Source organism: Fukomys damarensis, unplaced genomic scaffold (genome assembly GCF_012274545.1).
Source record: "Fukomys damarensis isolate Sample0158 unplaced genomic scaffold, DMR_v1.0_HiC HiC_scaffold_39, whole genome shotgun sequence".
NCBI classification, from domain to species: domain Eukaryota; kingdom Metazoa; phylum Chordata; class Mammalia; order Rodentia; family Bathyergidae; genus Fukomys; species Fukomys damarensis.
Genome location: NW_022900951.1, coordinates 25404463 through 25422396, shown reverse-complemented (window position 1 = coordinate 25422396; position 17934 = coordinate 25404463). Strand labels below are relative to the sequence as shown.

The 17934-nt window shown below is 35.1% G+C and overlaps 1 protein-coding gene across 2 annotated transcripts in view; it reads right to left on the bottom strand.

Annotated features, from left to right (window-relative positions):
- Il1rapl1 (interleukin 1 receptor accessory protein like 1) overlaps positions 1-17934 on the bottom strand; it is a 1210730-nt gene that overhangs the window by 3489 nt on the left and 1189307 nt on the right. For both annotated transcript variants that reach the window (XM_033760431.1, XM_010613272.2), the window contains one exon: positions 8663-8806. In XM_033760431.1, the coding sequence (XP_033616322.1) occupies positions 8663-8806 (144 nt within the window). The remainder of the gene's footprint in view (positions 1-8662; positions 8807-17934) is intronic.

The window sequence follows — 17934 nt, the reverse complement described above, 5'->3', positions numbered from 1 at the left end:
ATATATATAGATAGATAGATAGATAGATATATAGATATATATCTTGTATAATATCTCAGATTGATTTTGCTATCTAGCTATCTGCAACCACATATATTGATAAATCTTGATACTTTTGTGTTTTTGCAATCAGTGAAATTTTGAAAAGGTTGACATTTTTATGACTATAGAGAAATAAAATTATATTAAATTTGCAGAGGACTGGGCTATGGCCATTCAAATTTAACTTTGGTTTATAAAGAGCTTAAAAGTAGCTGAATGGTAGTACATGAATCTATTTCTTCAGTAATTTCAGCCATCAGCTATAATGCTGATCACTGTAGAAATCAAAAATAGCTGGTAGACATACTACAATAATTCTTCATAGCCTCAGATATAGTCATTGTTACCCTTCCCATGACTTTCAAGAAATTCTGGCTGAGATGCCTCACCAAAATAAGTAAATTAATAAGAAAAGCCAGAACACCGAAAAACTCAAATTCAAATTAATCAATTGTTGTAGAATTTAAAGTCAAACAAAAGATCCAGCACTGACGCAAATAGCTACTGGGTTTACTGTTTCATAAAAAAATACTTTGAAAGAATGAAAATTTAGACCCTACATGGTTAAGAAATAAAAACAGAAATTTGAAATATTTTTAAGAAGGCCAAGCACAGTTAATAATTACAAAGAAAGATGTTAAGATTATATAAGTGTGTGTGTGTGTGTGTGTGTGTGTGTGTGTGTGTGTGTATGTGCTTGTTCATGTAAATCTTTATGGACATCTATAGACCAAATTGCCATGATGGGCTTGGGCAGGGGCGGTGGTTGGAACAGGAACATCACTTGAACTCAAGAGTTCAAGGTCAGCCTGTGCAGCATAGCAAGATTTGTTTCAAAAGTTTTAAAAATATTATTAAGAAATCTTAATGGGAAAAGGCAAAAATAAAACTGTGTGATAAGAATTTGAAAAAGACTTTAGACTGATACATGCATCTTTTTCTTTAACATGGGGGAAAGTATTTGCTTCAATTCTCCTTAAGATTGAGAAGCCAAGAATTTCTTGGATTTTTGTTTAGAATAGTACAGCTTTTTATACAACAGAAAAATGTAAATTGACAACGCCTTGTTCAACATGAAGATGATGGTTATATTGGATCTGAACTAGGAAAGAGACTTAGTTATAATGGAAATGCTTTGAGATTGACACCTATGTCTTCGATAGTGTTTAACCCTTAAAAATGCTATTGAATAGTTGTCAGATGTTATTGGCAGCTGGCCATTTCTCTTTTTTTAACTCTCAAATATACATGAGTCACATAAGTGAAATTGACTAGTGACAGGGGTCATCATTTAGCAAACAGTTTACCAAAGTAAGACTGGAGGACCAAAAGATGTATTGTGAATTTCATCTTAAAAGGTGAAACTGTATGTTTAAGCCATGAATATTTGTTCAGGAGACTGTAATAATTAGAAATGATAATTTGTATTACTTGAGTAGCCGGGCATGGTGGCGCATGCCTGTAATCCCAGCACTTGGGAGGCTGAGGCAGGAGGATCGCTGTGAGTTGGAGACCAGCCTGAGCTGCATAGTGAGTTCCAGGTCAGTCTCAACTACATAGTGAGACCCTGTCTCAAAAAAATGTGCTATATTTTTTCTCATGACTCATATTTGACTTCATATGCTTTTTTATATTTCTGATATAATTTTTCAAAATAATCTCTATGAGCTAAGCCATAAAAATTTGCACGAACAAGTATTAAATATTTATAACATAATCTTAAAATATTTACTTTGTAATTATTAAATATTTCTTTCTTTCTCTTTGTTCTGGGGACCAAACTGGAATCATACTGACGTTAGGCAAGCATTCTCCCAATTTCACTCACTTTTAATTTCAATTCTGTCAAGATAACTTCTGGCAATTGTATTTGTTTTGTATGTTTGTTTTTGTTTTCTGAGACAGGGTCTCCCTATGTAGTTCAGACTAACCTTGAACTCACTATGTAGCCTAGTCTGGCCTAGAACTATGTTCCTTCTGCCTCCTGAATGCTGGGAATACAGGCGTGTGCTACCACACCCGGATGGCAATTGTATTCTACAATAAAGGTATTGGAGTGTCACAGTATGGAATTTTACACTATGGTTAAATTTTACATTTTTGCCATTTGGTAGTTTTCTGGACTATTTTAGTTTGTAATTTATCAAACACTTAAATATGAAAATAGTTAATACATTTATGGTGTGATATAGTGAAAACAGCTGAGCTCAAATCATGACTGCCATGCTTTTATCATAACTTGATATTTTGTATCCTGGTCCATCAGCTAGCACTTCAGAGGGTGTGGTGTAGCTTAGTGGTAGAACAGTTGCCTCATGTGTGGAAGGTCCTGGGTTAAATCCCCAGCACCACCATAAAATAAAATAAAAAGTACTTTCTTGAAGCAGTCTAGTTTAGTGATAAATGAGTCCCCATCATATAACAAAATGCCGGACCCCAAAGAGTTGTTCCAGGTTCCAATTCCCTTCTCTTGCATCCTTAAGAGGTCAGCAGGCAACATAGGTTTTAAGAGTCTTAAGAGGGTAACAGGTAGCAGAGTAGTCCAGAGACCACAGCATTTGGGATAGGAGTGCTTGACTCCTACAACTCAAAATTTATGACTTTGAGCAAGTTTTTTTTTGTTTTTTTTTTTACTAAAAACAACTATATGTCCCTCCCTTCTTGAATCATCAAAAGCTCATTCTAGGTTGTTCTTCTTTAACGACTTATTTAATAACCACCACCAAACCAAAACCAAACCCAAAACTGTAGGCAACTTCTAAATAATATAGAGGACCTGTGTTTCACTGACAGACATGAGGACAGTGGTTCCTGAAACTATGAACAAGGAAAGACCTTGTAACTGAAAAAGAGAAATAAACTGTATGTCTAAGATTGCACAGGTACCAGTTTGTTTTATATACCTAAAGTAGAACAGATGCTCACATTTTGATTGTGGGGTGGAGATTATAAAAGATTGCTCTAAATCATTTTGTTCAATATCTGTAACAACTCCCAACATTGCACTGGAGCATCATTTTGCCTTTAAAATAATTATTAGCCTTATAGTGTTCTTATAAGCATGCCTTGCCATCATTATAAGCATGTCTAGCATAACCCCCACAAGCAGAAGGAGAAGTAAACAACAAAACAAAACAAAACACCCACTTCATATCCTGAGAAAAACAAATGTGAAAAAGAGTTATAAGCTTTCAAATAAAACTGAAAAGAACACTCCAAAGGTACGGAACAGCAAAGTAGTCTGACGTCATTGTGATGATTTGTGGTTTTTTAAAAAATTATTCTAGCAAAGATTGTGGTACTATGTTATTATAATTTCTGCTCTAGTGACAGTAGATTGTCCTTATCAGGACGTTCAGCTGGTATTTAATTAAAACAGGACAGAAGCAGCTTCTAAAGCTATGTTTCTGATAAAACGTAGATGCTTTACCAATTAGCACAAAAGATGTCAGAAATCAGATTTCATTGCTAAAATTTGTGGCTTTTTACTAAGTATATGATTTTGACATGGTCTCTCCATGTTGAATGCAGTCTTTAAGACATATATTATTCAACATAGTGTAATGAAATACCCCATCCCTACAAGAATCTAGCAGGGCCAGTGTTCTGCCACCCTGGGGACGCTCTTCTACCTTTAATATGACAAATTGTCCATGTCCTGATGAGCCGTATTGTAGGATGCCATTAGATGAGTATTTCAAGCCTACCAATGGAATAGACTCATGTTTGTCTCAGGGGAAATTTCTTAAAAAAAGATATTTTTTGGAGGCAAGCACGTACACACACACACACACACACACACACATATATGCAAGTTTACTCATGTACACACATACACAACAGATTGGGAACTTCTTCCAGTTTACAAGGATGGATTATATGTGTAGCTGAATATTGCATATGTGACAAAAGAGTTCCTTCGTTTTATTATGAAATCAACATGGTGGAGAGGAGCTAATTCTCTCTTAATCCTATTATGGTTACTTAATTTAGACAAAAAACGAGAATTATGCATAATTACATTGTTTTAGTTTACCTCTGAATGTCCAAGAGCCCAACATCTCATTGTGATTGGAACTGAACATGTTTAGATCCCATGCTGCAAAAGTTAAATTGGGCCACACTTTGACAGTAAATGCTCTGTCAACTAAGAAGCCTAAATTTGCTTTGGCAGGCACAACGGGGGACATTTTTATTGTTATGGGCATTTTCTAAAAATAGCTACAATAACTTTGTACTTAGAAAGTTAATTCTGTTTTAACGTGATTGATAAAAAAAAATAGGTCAAGAATGAAAGCAAAAATGTGGAGTGGCAAGCATAGACAAACAATAGCAATTAAAGGAAAAACTATGTTTTAAAGAGGTACAAATGACTGGCCTTGGTGACTAAGTGGACATAGCAGGTAAGGAAAAAATATGACCATTGACGTAGTGAATGATGCAAAAAATGCAGCCATAAAGTGCATGATATGAGGAATAACTATGGGGGTAGGTGCCATAAACGCTGGCTTTGGGGAGGTTTTTTGATAGAAATAAATAATAAGGAACTAGAAAAAATAGCCTACTAAAACAACAGAACTGGAAGCAGCGTATTTAATTTTAGGAATTATGTGCCCGTAAATGCAACTAAAGGTGGCCTAGTAACTGTGATTCAAAAAGTTGGGTTCTATTGCATTAGAAGAGAAGGGGTGAAGTCTGAATCCAGGAAATATAACATCATGTAAGCTTATATAGAGGAGGGTTAGGCAGAGATGTGAACAGACCATGAAAGAAAAGCCTCAACATGTTCCGTCTTGGGAAAACATTAGAATTCTTTTATATCAAAAATTCTTCTGATTTAAAACTGTTATACTCACGTAATGCAAACTGCAATGATTTGAAATAAACTGTCTAAATATGTCCCTGATACTAAATATTCTATCTCCCTGACTGATACATTTGATACAATCCTTTGGTTTGGGAGTCATTTAGACCTAGGTTAGAATTCTTACTAGTTGTATTAGTACAACTACTGTTCTGAGTATCAGTAAATTAGTGAACACAACACTTGCTATTCAATAATTACTCAATGAATCTGTTGTCATTCATCATATTAGATCATTTCAAAGTATTCACTGAACGTATGTGTGTCTGTGTTGGTAGGGATTGAACCCAGGGCCTCACACTTGATAGGCAAGCATTCTAACACTGAGCTAACACCCCAGCCCCTACTTACTAAAATTTATTTCCCTGTTCTTCATATTTGTTGCTTTCTGTACTTCTAAAAGTGTTTTATTATTTCCCTTTTCAGAGGATGTAATATGGAGATAGAATGCTAAGAATAAAGAAGGTGTGGCACATGTTTGACCTTTAAATTACAAAACTTTAGAGCCATGAGAAGTCTCTGAAAAGCATGAGTCTTCTCCAATCGGTCATCTCTTCTTTGGAAGAGGAAAACACTTGTGGAAAAGCTAGACAATTTGATGATGTCATAGAACATTTCTATTTCTCTGAGTAAACCATTATTTGGTTACAATAGCATTTGCAGAAGGGTCTAAGAAAATATGACTAAGGTTTAGAGGCTTTCTGGATTTCTGAGTAGGGGCTTTAAGGGGCCCGGTGAGGTAAAGGGGATAAGAGTTCCTCCTATGGTTGGAGGCAAAATTTGTGAAGAGCAAAGATTTGTGTCCTTTTCCCCATGGAAGATCTTTGGAAACTAAGCTTTGTAGAAAAATTTTGCACACAATGTGAGACCTGAATGTTAAAAGACACAACTGGATGATGGGATGATTATATTTTTTAATGGGGAGGTAGATATGTGTGTAGTGATTTATGGTGCTAGAAATGTAAGCAGGGATGTTTGATCTTCTGGAAGGAATAAAGTCTAGACAAGTCTGCAAAGGTTGTGGTTGGAGGCCACGGCAAAGCTTTTGTCCAGTGTTGAGTCCAGAGACCAGATAGCAGTAGCTCAGCTGAAGACAGGAAGGCATCAGTGGCTTTTCTCCTATACCACAAAGCTTTATGTGAGCGCCATAGAAGCAAATTTCTTGGACGAAATGAGAAGGGATATTGAATACCTTAATTTTAAACAGGTGTAACCCCCCCAAAAAAAAGCCAAACTGTAAACTAGAAGTAACAATTATCTTGCAGTAGCAAGGTTAGGATTATTTTTTGTGTTAAGTAGAAATGAGAACTCTAAAGCTAAGTTTGATGTTTTTAGAATACTAGAGAATGAACAATGAAATTTATGTACATATCACGTTTGCTAAGATGTGAATTTTAAACTTGGCCCTGTATTGTCATTTCTGTAGTATGACTCTAGGAAACAGCACACTTGCAAGTCCTAGGAGTCAGGTGAAATGCAGCATCACAGAACACTTCAAGGTGCGCTTCTGGCCAGTATTTCAGCAGAATGAGACTACTTTAATATATGGAGGGTACACATGTGATTGTACTTGTAATAAGGATTCCTTCTCATGAAATCATTTGAACAACCACTGCCATGGAAGCCTTTGCTTTTTTTCATTTTAAAAGAAATTCTTCATACATTAACCTTATCCAGATGATAATTAAGTTTATTATCTTGGTATTCTGTGGGTCTAACACACTCGTGGAAACATCTTATGGAAAGCTCTAATAGCTAGATCCCTGATTGTGTTCAAGATTGCCCTAGGGACAGGGTTCTAATAAATCCTTAAGGTACTTATTAACTAAACTAGCTTTCTGAAAGAACTTTCACATCTATTAGAATATTATTTGTTAGTTTTTATTTTTTTGCTTTATTTTCTTACTTAAAACACTTTAGAAAAGCTGCAGATCCAGCAGTTTCAGAATAGTAATGAAAACCATCAGGCTTATCCAAGTAATGCACTGAAGTGTTTACAATTAACAGCATCCCCCAAAGAAACTTCAAGTCACTGACAGTCCAACTGCATGTTTCCTTATATTCTATCATTTTCTGCATTTAGAAAATTATGAATTAAACTGAAAATGATGGTTAGAGTAAAATCATTCAGAACACAAAATAAGCGTATTCAAAACAGGGTTAATAGATAAAGTAAGACCTGTTTAGGAAATCTGCTTTTCCAAATATCATCTACTATGTTCACTAAACTGAAAATACGAAGTTTTAAAAGAGAAAAATCACAGGGACCCAGTATTCTATAAAATAAAGGACTTGGAAATAAATCTATTTTCAAATCCCACTTTGGCCACTTACAGTAATTCTTGTATTATCTTCTTGAGTAAGTTATTTAACCTCTGGGAGCCTCAGTTGCTTTATCAGTTAAATGGAGATTATAATATTCACCTGAGAAATTTGGAGGCTTAGAAAGGATGATTTTAGAATGTCTAGCACTCAGCTTGGTATGCTCATCTTACGAAAGCTCTGACATTGACAATTTTCTCATATCTTCTTGAAGCTAATACTTCTTAATACTTCTTGAAGCAGTAGCATACAAAGGAGTAATGTGTGGATAGACAAGAAAGTTAGAAACTAAAAACAACTGGGAAAATTATCACTTTAAACAAACAAGCAAACACACACACACACACACACACACACACACACACACACACACACACACAAGCAAAAAACAGCTTTGCTATATCCCAGACTTTAATTTAGTGGGAAAGGACGAAGGCTAAATGGAAAGGAATGTTAGTGATGCCAAAAAGTACTCCTCTTCCTCAGTCTGACAACCTACAGTTAGCCCTATGCACTTATTCCAGAAAACCATAGAAATGAGGCAATATGGGAAAATTGCTTCAATTTCTTTTGCACTACTTGACAGTAAAGTAAAAGCTTTAAAATGCCATCAAGAAATCTGTAGCATTTTAATACTCATTGGCAGTTTGCATGTGCTTCCTATATTGCAAGTTTATCTAATGTTCTTCAAATGACCGAAAAGAAAATGATATAAAAAATTAAGTCCTCAAGTCTTCAATGGGCAGTTTAAAGAGTTGAAATGCAATGACCCCAAATTCTTTTTAGAATGTATACATATTCTTGGCTGACCAGAAGCAAGGAATAATTATGAGTTCCACGAAAACAATATTTACTCATGAAATTTTAGTAAAAATGTATTATGAAAACAATGTGCTTGTAGATTTTTTATATGTGTTGGTCCACACTTAGCATAAAAATTATCCTGTCTAATATAGCTAAATATGATTGAAGAGACTGTTGGAATTAATGCTAAAATATTCAGTACAGTTTATTGTAACTGATCAGTCTAACCAAGAACAAATTGAGATTCACTTGAAGCTCCTGGGCTAGGGAACACAATTAACAGAGACACTCCTTGCCTATAGAAAAGTAAAGCTGGCCTTTCAGAAATGATTACAAGGAGAGAGAAAATGGACACTCTGGTGGCACTGCAATCAGTGTTTGTAATTTGTAAGTGCTGTTTGGAATACAATTCTAAAAAGAGTAGGTGTTGCTTTACAACCTACCTTCAGAAGAAAATATCAATTGGCTTCAAAGCATGACATACAAACTTCCATACAAAAATATGAATTTACAAAGTGAATATTGAAAGAGTTTTTGAAAGTAGTTATGTAGGGGACATTTGTTCCCTTACAATAAACAATGACATGAAAAATAGAATATTCAGGAAGAACAATAATAAATGGAACTTACCTCCATCCAGCTCCTCAGCTCCAAAATGATTCCTGTAGAAGAGCATGATTTCTATCTTGTAACACTTATAGATGGTCACCAAACAAACAAGCAGTAAAAGAATAGCACCAAGCCCTCCAGCAAGTTCAACTGTGTACATTAGCTCTAGAAAAAATAAACAGAAATAGTGAATTATACAATGTTCACATCAAAAAATCATTAATTCAATTAATTATACATTTCATTTTCTGGATGAGACCAGATGTGGGTTATGAGCTACCACTATCTTTCCATTTTTGCAGGTTAATTTGACCTTTCTATAACTTTTAGATCTGTTTCTTTAATAGCTGGATAAGGCGGTATGCATCAACTATGTTGCTAAGTAATATTTCGTAGGGTGAAAATTAACCTTCATTGGTAGATTACATTTGGACTGAGAGAAATATAAATATTTGACTGAAAACCATAAAACTGGGTTTTCCCATGTTCAGCAACTCCTATGTAGAAACATATCCCTTTTGGAGATCCTTTGAGCTTTGCTTTTGGAGTTGGAAAAAACACACACACAAACAACTACTTGTCCCAGCAGATAGGAGCATTTAAAGGCAGAAGAGCTTCTACACTCACTTGCCCAATAGCAGTATTGATTCTTCTCACCTGAGGTGCTCACGTGGGAGTTGGGGGCCAAAGCAAAGGGAAGGGGCAAACAGCACAGTCCCTGGAAAATACTGTGGATTGCTGCATAGTGTGCAGAAAACTTCATAATGAATGCTATCTGCTGACAAGGGTCAGGGCAATGACTTCTGTACCATACCCTTTAGAATGAAGTGGTGTCACGGTGCTCAACGCTAACTAAGGTTAGACTCTGAATGCTTACTCAAAACTAAGAAACAAGCATCCTAGTAGATGTTACGATAAAATGTGTTTGTATTATTTTCCTTTTTTTCAGCTATTACATTTTTCCTTCGATTAATTTGCTTCCCCTTGTACCAGGAATGTACCTATGTTCCATCCAAGAGACATTTTTCTTGATGCTTGCTGTATACAGCTTCTCCATTTCCTACGAAATGTCTGCATTATATCAGGAATAATCAAATTCTGGAGTGAAATATTTACTTTTTTGTCTCTCAGAGCTTTTGACTATTATAATAAAATTAAAGCCAGTAGTATTTATTTATTTTTAAATATTACTTCATTAGTGACTTACTTTTTTTAAATATTGAGTTTCAATGAGGTATATTTTTAATAGAATTTATTGGTACATTCTAGGTATACAGTACAGTTACATTCATTACTGGGATCTTGTACCTATACATGACAGGTCTTGGTTCTCATTTTTTCCCCTTGTCCCTGCCCTCCCTTCACCCCCTCCTCCCCTCCCCATTTACAAATACTTTATTTCCATTTTTTCATTTTCTCATATTTTTTCTTTTCCCTTATTCCCTTTCCCCTACCCTTCCCACTTTCCCTACACCTTTAGCCCTTTTCTTCCTATTTCACATTGTTAATTATCTCATTAGGATCTTGTGTACTATTATAGTTTTTCACACCAGAGAAACTATTTGGTATTTACACATGTGTGACTTATTCATTTCACTTAGGAGTATATCCTCAATATGTATCCATTTTCCTACGAATTACTAATTTCTCATTCTTTATGGCTGAGTAGTATTTCATTTTATAGAAAAACCACATTTTCTTTATCAAGTTTCCAGCTGATGGGCAAATGGGCTGTTTCCATGTTTTAGCTATTACAAACTGTGCTGCTATGAACATAGGTGTGCATATGCCACTGTGATATGATTCTTTTAATTCTTTTGGAAAGATACCCAGCAGAGGGATGGCTGGGTCAAATGGAACCTCTAGTCCCAGCTCTTTGAGGTATCTCCATATCGATTTCCATAGTGGTTGCAGTAGTCTGCACTCCCACCAACAATGGAGAAGGATTCCTTTCTCCCCACAACGCCACCAACATTTGTTCTTGTGTGATTTCTTGATAGCAGCCATTCTTTGTGTGGTGAGGTGAACTCTCAGTGTTGTTTTCATCTGCATCTCTTGAATGACCAGTGATGTGGAACATTTTTTCATATATTTACATGCTGCTTTAACTTCTTTGTCTCAGAAATGTCTGTTCATTTCAGATGCCCATTTTTTAATTGGGTCTTTATATTTGAGGGGGCTGATTGTTTCGATTTCTATATATATTCTAGATAATAGTCCTTTGTCTGAGAAGCAGCTGGTAAAATTTTTTCCCACATTGTAGGTTGTCTCTTAGTTTTGTTGATGGTGCCTTTTGCAGTGTAGAAGCTTTTTAATAAGATTAGATCCCAGTTGTTGATTCTTTCTGTTGGAAAAACTGGATCTCAACCTGCCAAAGATTAAAACTAGACCTTTATCTGTCACCATGCACTAAATTAAAATCCAAGTGGATTAAAGATCTAAATATTAAAACAGAAACACTAAACTTGCTGGAAGATAAGTTAGGCAGAACTCTGGGAGACAATGGCATAGGAAAAAACTTTATGAACAAATGAGGTACATTTATACGTGTATGTATTTCGATAGTTTCCATCTGCCCATTACTCTTCTTAAATGCCCTTCTATCCTCGGCCTTATTATTTTCCTCTTCTATAGTAATAGTCTCCCTTCTACTTTCATGTCATCTATTTTTAGATTCCATATATTAGAGAAAATAAAAAATACATAATTTTCTGTGTCTGGCTTATTTTCCTGAACACCATGATGTCCAGTTTCATCCATTTTCCTACAGATTACCTAATTTTGTTCTCCTTTATGGCTGAATAACACTCCAGTTTAGATAGATAGATAGATAGATAGATAGATAGATAGATAGATAGATATGAAATTTTCTTTATCCAGTCATCTGTGGGATGGGTGTTGAAGCTGGTTCCATATCTTTTGAAAATCATGCCACAATAAATATGAGTAAGCAGGTATCCCTCTAGTATGCTGACATTAATTCATTTGAGTAGATACTCAGTATGGCTAGAGCTGGAACATCTGGTAGTTCTATCTTTAGTGAGGAACACCATACTGATTTACATAGTAGCTGTACTAATTTACATTCCCACCGGCAGTGTGGAAGTGTTTCTCTCCCATCTCCACATCTGTATTTACTGTATCTTGTATACTTTATGATAGCTATTCTTTATTGGGGAATATGAATGGGGAAATAGGGATGGGTAATAGGAATAGCTCCCGAGAGACAGGAGGGATCCTGAATGGGTTGTCTTATGACAGCTATTCTGGCAGGAGTGAGAGGGAATAACAATGAAGTTCTGATGCTCATTTCCATAATGGCTAAAGATGTCAAACATTTTTTCATATAATTATTTGCCCTTCTTCTTTTGAGAAATGTCAGTAGAATTTATTTGCCCATTTATTATTCTATTTTTGATGTTTTATATTTCATTATATATTTCAGATATTAATCCTTTGTTTGAAAAGTGGCTGGAAAAGTTTTTCTTCCATTCTGTAGGCTGTCTCTTTACTCTGTTGATTTTTTTTTCTCTTTCTGTGCAGAATCATTTTATTTCATGTAGTCCCTTTTGTTGTTTCTTGCTATTATTTCCTGGGCTATTGGAAGCCTATTCAGGAAGTGTCTCCCTGTCCCCATGGTTTCAAGTGTTTTCCCTATGTTTTCTTCTAGCAGGTTAAATTTTTTTCAGGTTTTATACCTAGATGTTTGATCCACTTTGAACTAATTTTTGTACAGGGTGAGCAGAGAGGGATCTAGTTTAAGTCTTCTGCACCTTCCATTAAAGAGGGTCTTTTCTCTAAAAATTTTAGACTCTTTTGTCAAGATTCAAATGGCTATAGCTTGTTTGTGGGTTTGTTTCATTGTCTTCTTTTCTATCTCATTGATCTATGTGTTTACTTTTCTGCCAGTACTATACCTGTTTTGTTACTATGGCATTGTAGTATCATTTCATATGTGGTGTTGTGATTATCTTTAGCCTTGCTCCTTTTGCTTAAGATTTTCTTGGGTAATCTGGATTTTGTGTTTCCATATAAAATTACCACTGTTTGACTTTGTGAAGTATATCATCAGAAATTTTATGGAGATTGAATTGAATCTGTTGTTGTTTTTGGCAATATGGCTATTTAAATAATATTAATTTTGCTGATCCATTAGCATCAGTGTCTTGTGCAATTACTTGTTCTTGTTCCTTAGTGTCTTCTTCAATTACTTTACTCAGTATTTTGTAATTTTTATTGTAGATGTCTTTCACCTTGGTTAGATTGACCCCTGAATATTTTTTTAGGCTATTGTGAATGGAATCATTTTACTGACTTCTTTTTCAGCTAGTCAATTGCTGGTATTTAGAAGAGATACTGATTTTTTACATGTTGATTTTGAAGCTTGCTGGTATTTAAGTAATAGGTCACCTTTCACCCATATTGAAACTCTCTTTAACTAAGGGCTTGTGTTCACATGTTGTCCTTGATTATCATAATATAATTGCTATTACTGATGGCTACTCATTATTCTCTAAAGTTGACCATTGCTTTGAGAAGCACTGCTTTCCTTAAGTGCCATTAAATGTAAATAACCTTGACATTGTAGTACTAAATTGATGTTTAGTTTTGTAATTGAGAAAATTTCAATGAGTGGAATATCTAATTTCATAGCACAGTGAATGTAAGCTTAGACTAAGAATTTCAATCTGTGCTTTTTCACCAAATGTATACTTTTCTTAATTCATTAAGTGTGTTCGTACATTTTGGTATACAATATGATGACATTCATCATTTAGGATTTTTACCTTTATATGATGTATCTTGGTTCTTATTTTTCCCCATTCCCCTGCCCTCCCTTCAACCCTTCCACCCCTCTCTATTTACAAAGACTTTATTTCTGTTTTTTCCTGTTCTCATATTTATTCCTTTCCCTTCCCCTACCTCTTCTACTTCCCCTTCCCCTTTGGGTCTTATCTTCCTATTTCGTATTATGACCCAGCCATCCCTCTGCTGGGTGTCTTCCCAAAAGAGTTAAAAGTATCATACCACAGTGACATAAGATCACCCATGTTTTTAGTGGCATAGTTTGTAATAGCTAAAACTTGGAATAAACCCAATTGCCCATCAACTGGTGACTTGATAAAGATTGTTTTTTAATAAAATGGAGTACTACTCACCCATAAAGAATGAGAAACTAGGGACATTTCTAGCTAAATGGGTGCACATTGAGGGAATACTCATGTGAAATAAATAAGAAACGTGTAAATATCAAATAGCTTCTATAGTGTGAGAAACTGAAAGTGTAAATAAGGAATAATATGTAGTCTTGGGTTAAAAGATCACACCTGAGTTCTCAATAACTGAGTGAAACCATACTGAGAACAATGCAGAATCCATAAAAAATAATCTTTCAAAAGTGACTGTAATTTTTTTTCTCAAGAACATTATGTACCCATGTGTTTGCATGTAATGCCACTTTTCCTGTAACAGAGAAAAAACTCAATCATATTTCCTCATTATGTAGTCCTTTATTTCTAATTCAACAGTTTCTTAAAGGAAATATGTATAATATGGTGTATTTCTCTGCATTTAATATAAGTAAATGCAAATAGAAGGAAACATTTTATTTTATATGGTCGTTATAAATTTAAGAAAGAAAATTAATGTTAGAAGTTAAACATTCCAGAGTCTCAGTAAATTTGGATAAAGTGTCAAATAATGAAAAAAACACTCTAGCAGCTTTATCTGCTGAACCTTTTAAAAAACCACACACAACACTACTGCAAAAGGATCAGGGATGAAATACAAAGTTCTCTTATGGATGTTTCCATCCTATTATGTGAACAAGAAGGAGTAGATGATACCGTGGGGTGTCTGAGCCTTATTCTCGCAGAATTCAAGTTGTGTGACTCCACATACAAAGAAAACTACATCAAACGACAAGTTAATTCCATGGAGTGGTTTATATACCCAAAAAATCTGATATAAAAATGTAATATGGAAGTGTTGTGGTTTAGACCTAAAATAGCCCCCTGTAGTCTCATAGCTTCTGAAATGGGTCTTTCAGAAGGTGAATGAAACAGCATTAATCCAGTGGTGAGTTCATAGCTGAATGTGCTATCAGGAGGTGGGCTGAGTTAGAGGATGTACGTCACAGGGGGCATGACTTGAAAGGATACATTCTTCCACCCCACCCCTTTCTCTCACTCCTCCTTTCCTTCCCTTCCTCCTCCTCTGCTCCCCTCTACCCTCCTCTTCCAGCCCCCTCCTCCGTTGCCTCCTCCTTCCCCACCCCCTGCCTGCTGACATGGGTTTTGCACCTTTCTTCTGTCAGGTCCTTTTGTCATGACATTTCTGCCTTTGAGCCAGCTTACCATGGACTGAAACCTCTAAAACCATAAGCCAAAATAAATCTGTTCTTTAAGTCATGTATGTCAGTACTTTGTCCCAGCAATGAAAAAATTACTATTCATTATTTTCCTCTAGAGAACCACAACTAACACAGGGAGGGATAGAATTTAGACTAAGGTTAATTCATTTGTTGGTGCTACTGGAATGGAACTAAGGACCACACACTTGCTAGGATAATTCTCCATGGCCAAGATAAACACCCAACCTAGGGAATGGCTTCTTATAAAATCATTTTGTTTTTTTTTTTAATGTATATTAAAAACCAATGACTTATAAGTGTAAAACTTCTTGTAAGAGAAGAAAAAATAATAAAGGACATTTAAAACTTCCACTCTCAAACATTTCTAAGGAGACTACACAGTGGTTCTATTACATTTAAAAATTGGGGTAGTTTCCAATAAAAATTAAATACGAATCCACCCTGTGTCTATCAATGCCATTCAAAGGTATTTACGCAAGAGATTTTTGCAAAAAGACTTATACCAAAAATTTTGGAGTAATCTAATTCATAATAGCAACAACCAGACACATCTCAAAAGTACATTAACAGAAGACAATAAATAAACTATTGTATGTACATAGGATAGAATATATTCAACAATTGATATATTCAATTGATAATATATATGATCTGCATAAACCTCACAAAATTATACTGAGCAAAACTAGCTAGACACATGAGCAAGTGCTCCACAACTAAGCTATACACCCAGCTGAGAGTATGTCTTCTTTTAAGTTCGTTCTGTAAGATACTACTTAATTCCAAAATGGACAAATATAGCTCATGGTTATCAAATTCAGAAACTAAATGTTTGAGGTATCTCTAGGAATGATTGAAGGGAACATTTACTGAAAAGGACAAGAAGTAACTTTTAGGGATCAAGAAAATATTCTGTATCTGCCAAGGATGTAGCTCAGTGGTTCCAGTGCCTGCCTCGCAAGAGCAAGGACGCAAGTTCGATTCCTGGTACCAAAAAAAGAAAATATTCTGTATCCTGTGGGTATGGATACACAAATGTGTGCATTTGTCAAAACTCAGTGAGTGAACACTTAAGAACTATGAATTTTATCGTATGTTATCCCTACTTAAATTCTTTAATATTTTGACTTTTCATTTAAAAAGTCATTATAAGTCCTGAGCCAGGGCCTATGTGAGGACAATCTCTAAAGAAATATTAGCTTCAGAGCAGCAGCTCTGTTTTATATAATTGCCCAGGCAGGGAATGATTCCTCTACAGTGCCCCAGAGCACACTCTTCATCTGGAGGCATGGAAGCAGGCCTGGGCATGTAGCATGATTTAAGTATCTATATCTCATCAAACAGTTTTAGAGACAATTAAAAACTATGCCTGAAACATCCTTCTACGAATCCAACAAACAGAACTCCAATTTCCTTCAGGTTGTGTTCATCATGCTGGTCTCTATATAATTTAAAATATTTAGAAATCGAATGGGAATAAATTAAATATTATAGGAAAGTTTGTTTTTATCTTAGAGAATTGACCATATGTGACTGACTCTCATCGCTAGGTATCAGCAGCCATTCAAAATATTGAACTGCTTTGAATATTCTATTTATTTAGCCAAGCAATAGTATTATCTGAAATATAATATGAAAAAGTGAACAAAGTTGATGTCACTTAGCGACTACAGAAATTGCCTTATGTCACTTGAATAACTCCATTAAAGTACAAACATAGGAAAAGTTATATGTACTCAGGGAACAAGCAAGAATACTACTTCTGAGCTGCAAGTAGAAGTCATTTACTGATAAAAGAATACTTAAAAACTAGTCCAAAGAAACAGCATTTACAAGAGTTTTGTCTATCCAAGTTACTGAGAGTATCTTAGACCCCTCCCCCCATACTCTGGTAGAATTTCAAAACATGGTGGTCTATCCTTCTAAGATCAGGAACTAAACTATCTGTTCCCATTGTGAATCACACCAGTACCGGCTCCTCAGTTACTAAGTTATTTTTATGTGAGGGTAATATACATTCCTATGTACTATATGTGTCCAAGTTAAAATTTTTCCATTTGATCTAAGTCACGTGTCGTCACATGGCCTGGGTAAACTCTTCCAAGAAAAATGCTTTACACATATTAGATTTAGTCTGAGCATTGCTCTGCTCCAAGCTGGATATTCATAATTTTGAACTCCACCTCTCATTGCTTTTCCATTGGGTCAGGACAAAGTTATTAGGGGTTATATTCTGTCACAGTTGAAAGAAATATTTTGGGCTTATTGCTGTATTTTATCTTTACATTACAATGTGAATGTGAATGGTGTTGCTCCAGCAAATGTCATTTTCCCTTTGAATTGGGAACCGCTTTTCAGCTCTAGTTCAAATTGCCTGGAGTAGCAGTATTTAAAAAATAAAAAGATTCCATTTCAGCACAATTCAACATCTGAGGAGGGAAAGAAAAAGTACAGACCTTTTAAAATCTGCTTATCCTTTGTGTTATTTTGTTAAAATGATAGACTCTACCCCCTTTAAGGGACTGACACTGTATATTGAAAATTGTAAAGCAAAATCACTAGGCAAAACCTAAGGGAAACTGGCATTTGGTTAAACACAACAAATGAACAGGTGGCAAAGAGTTACATTTAAGGGCACCAGCAGTCATTTAGTTACAGGCAATTAACAATAGTCCTCGGAAAGCTCCAGTATGGACTAAGGGAAAACACATTGATTATTGTTGCAGTAGTAGCCTGCTTTTGAAATAAATTGCTTCAATTTAAATCTAGATTTGCTACAAGCATTTTGAGCAATGACTACAATTGTTTTTTCTTATCAAGACAGTTGGAGCTAGCAACCCTTTAAAAGAAACAGCTAATTAAAATAAAGCGCATGCCATCTCTTAGTATATTGGATTACATTGCAAATAATAAATGCATT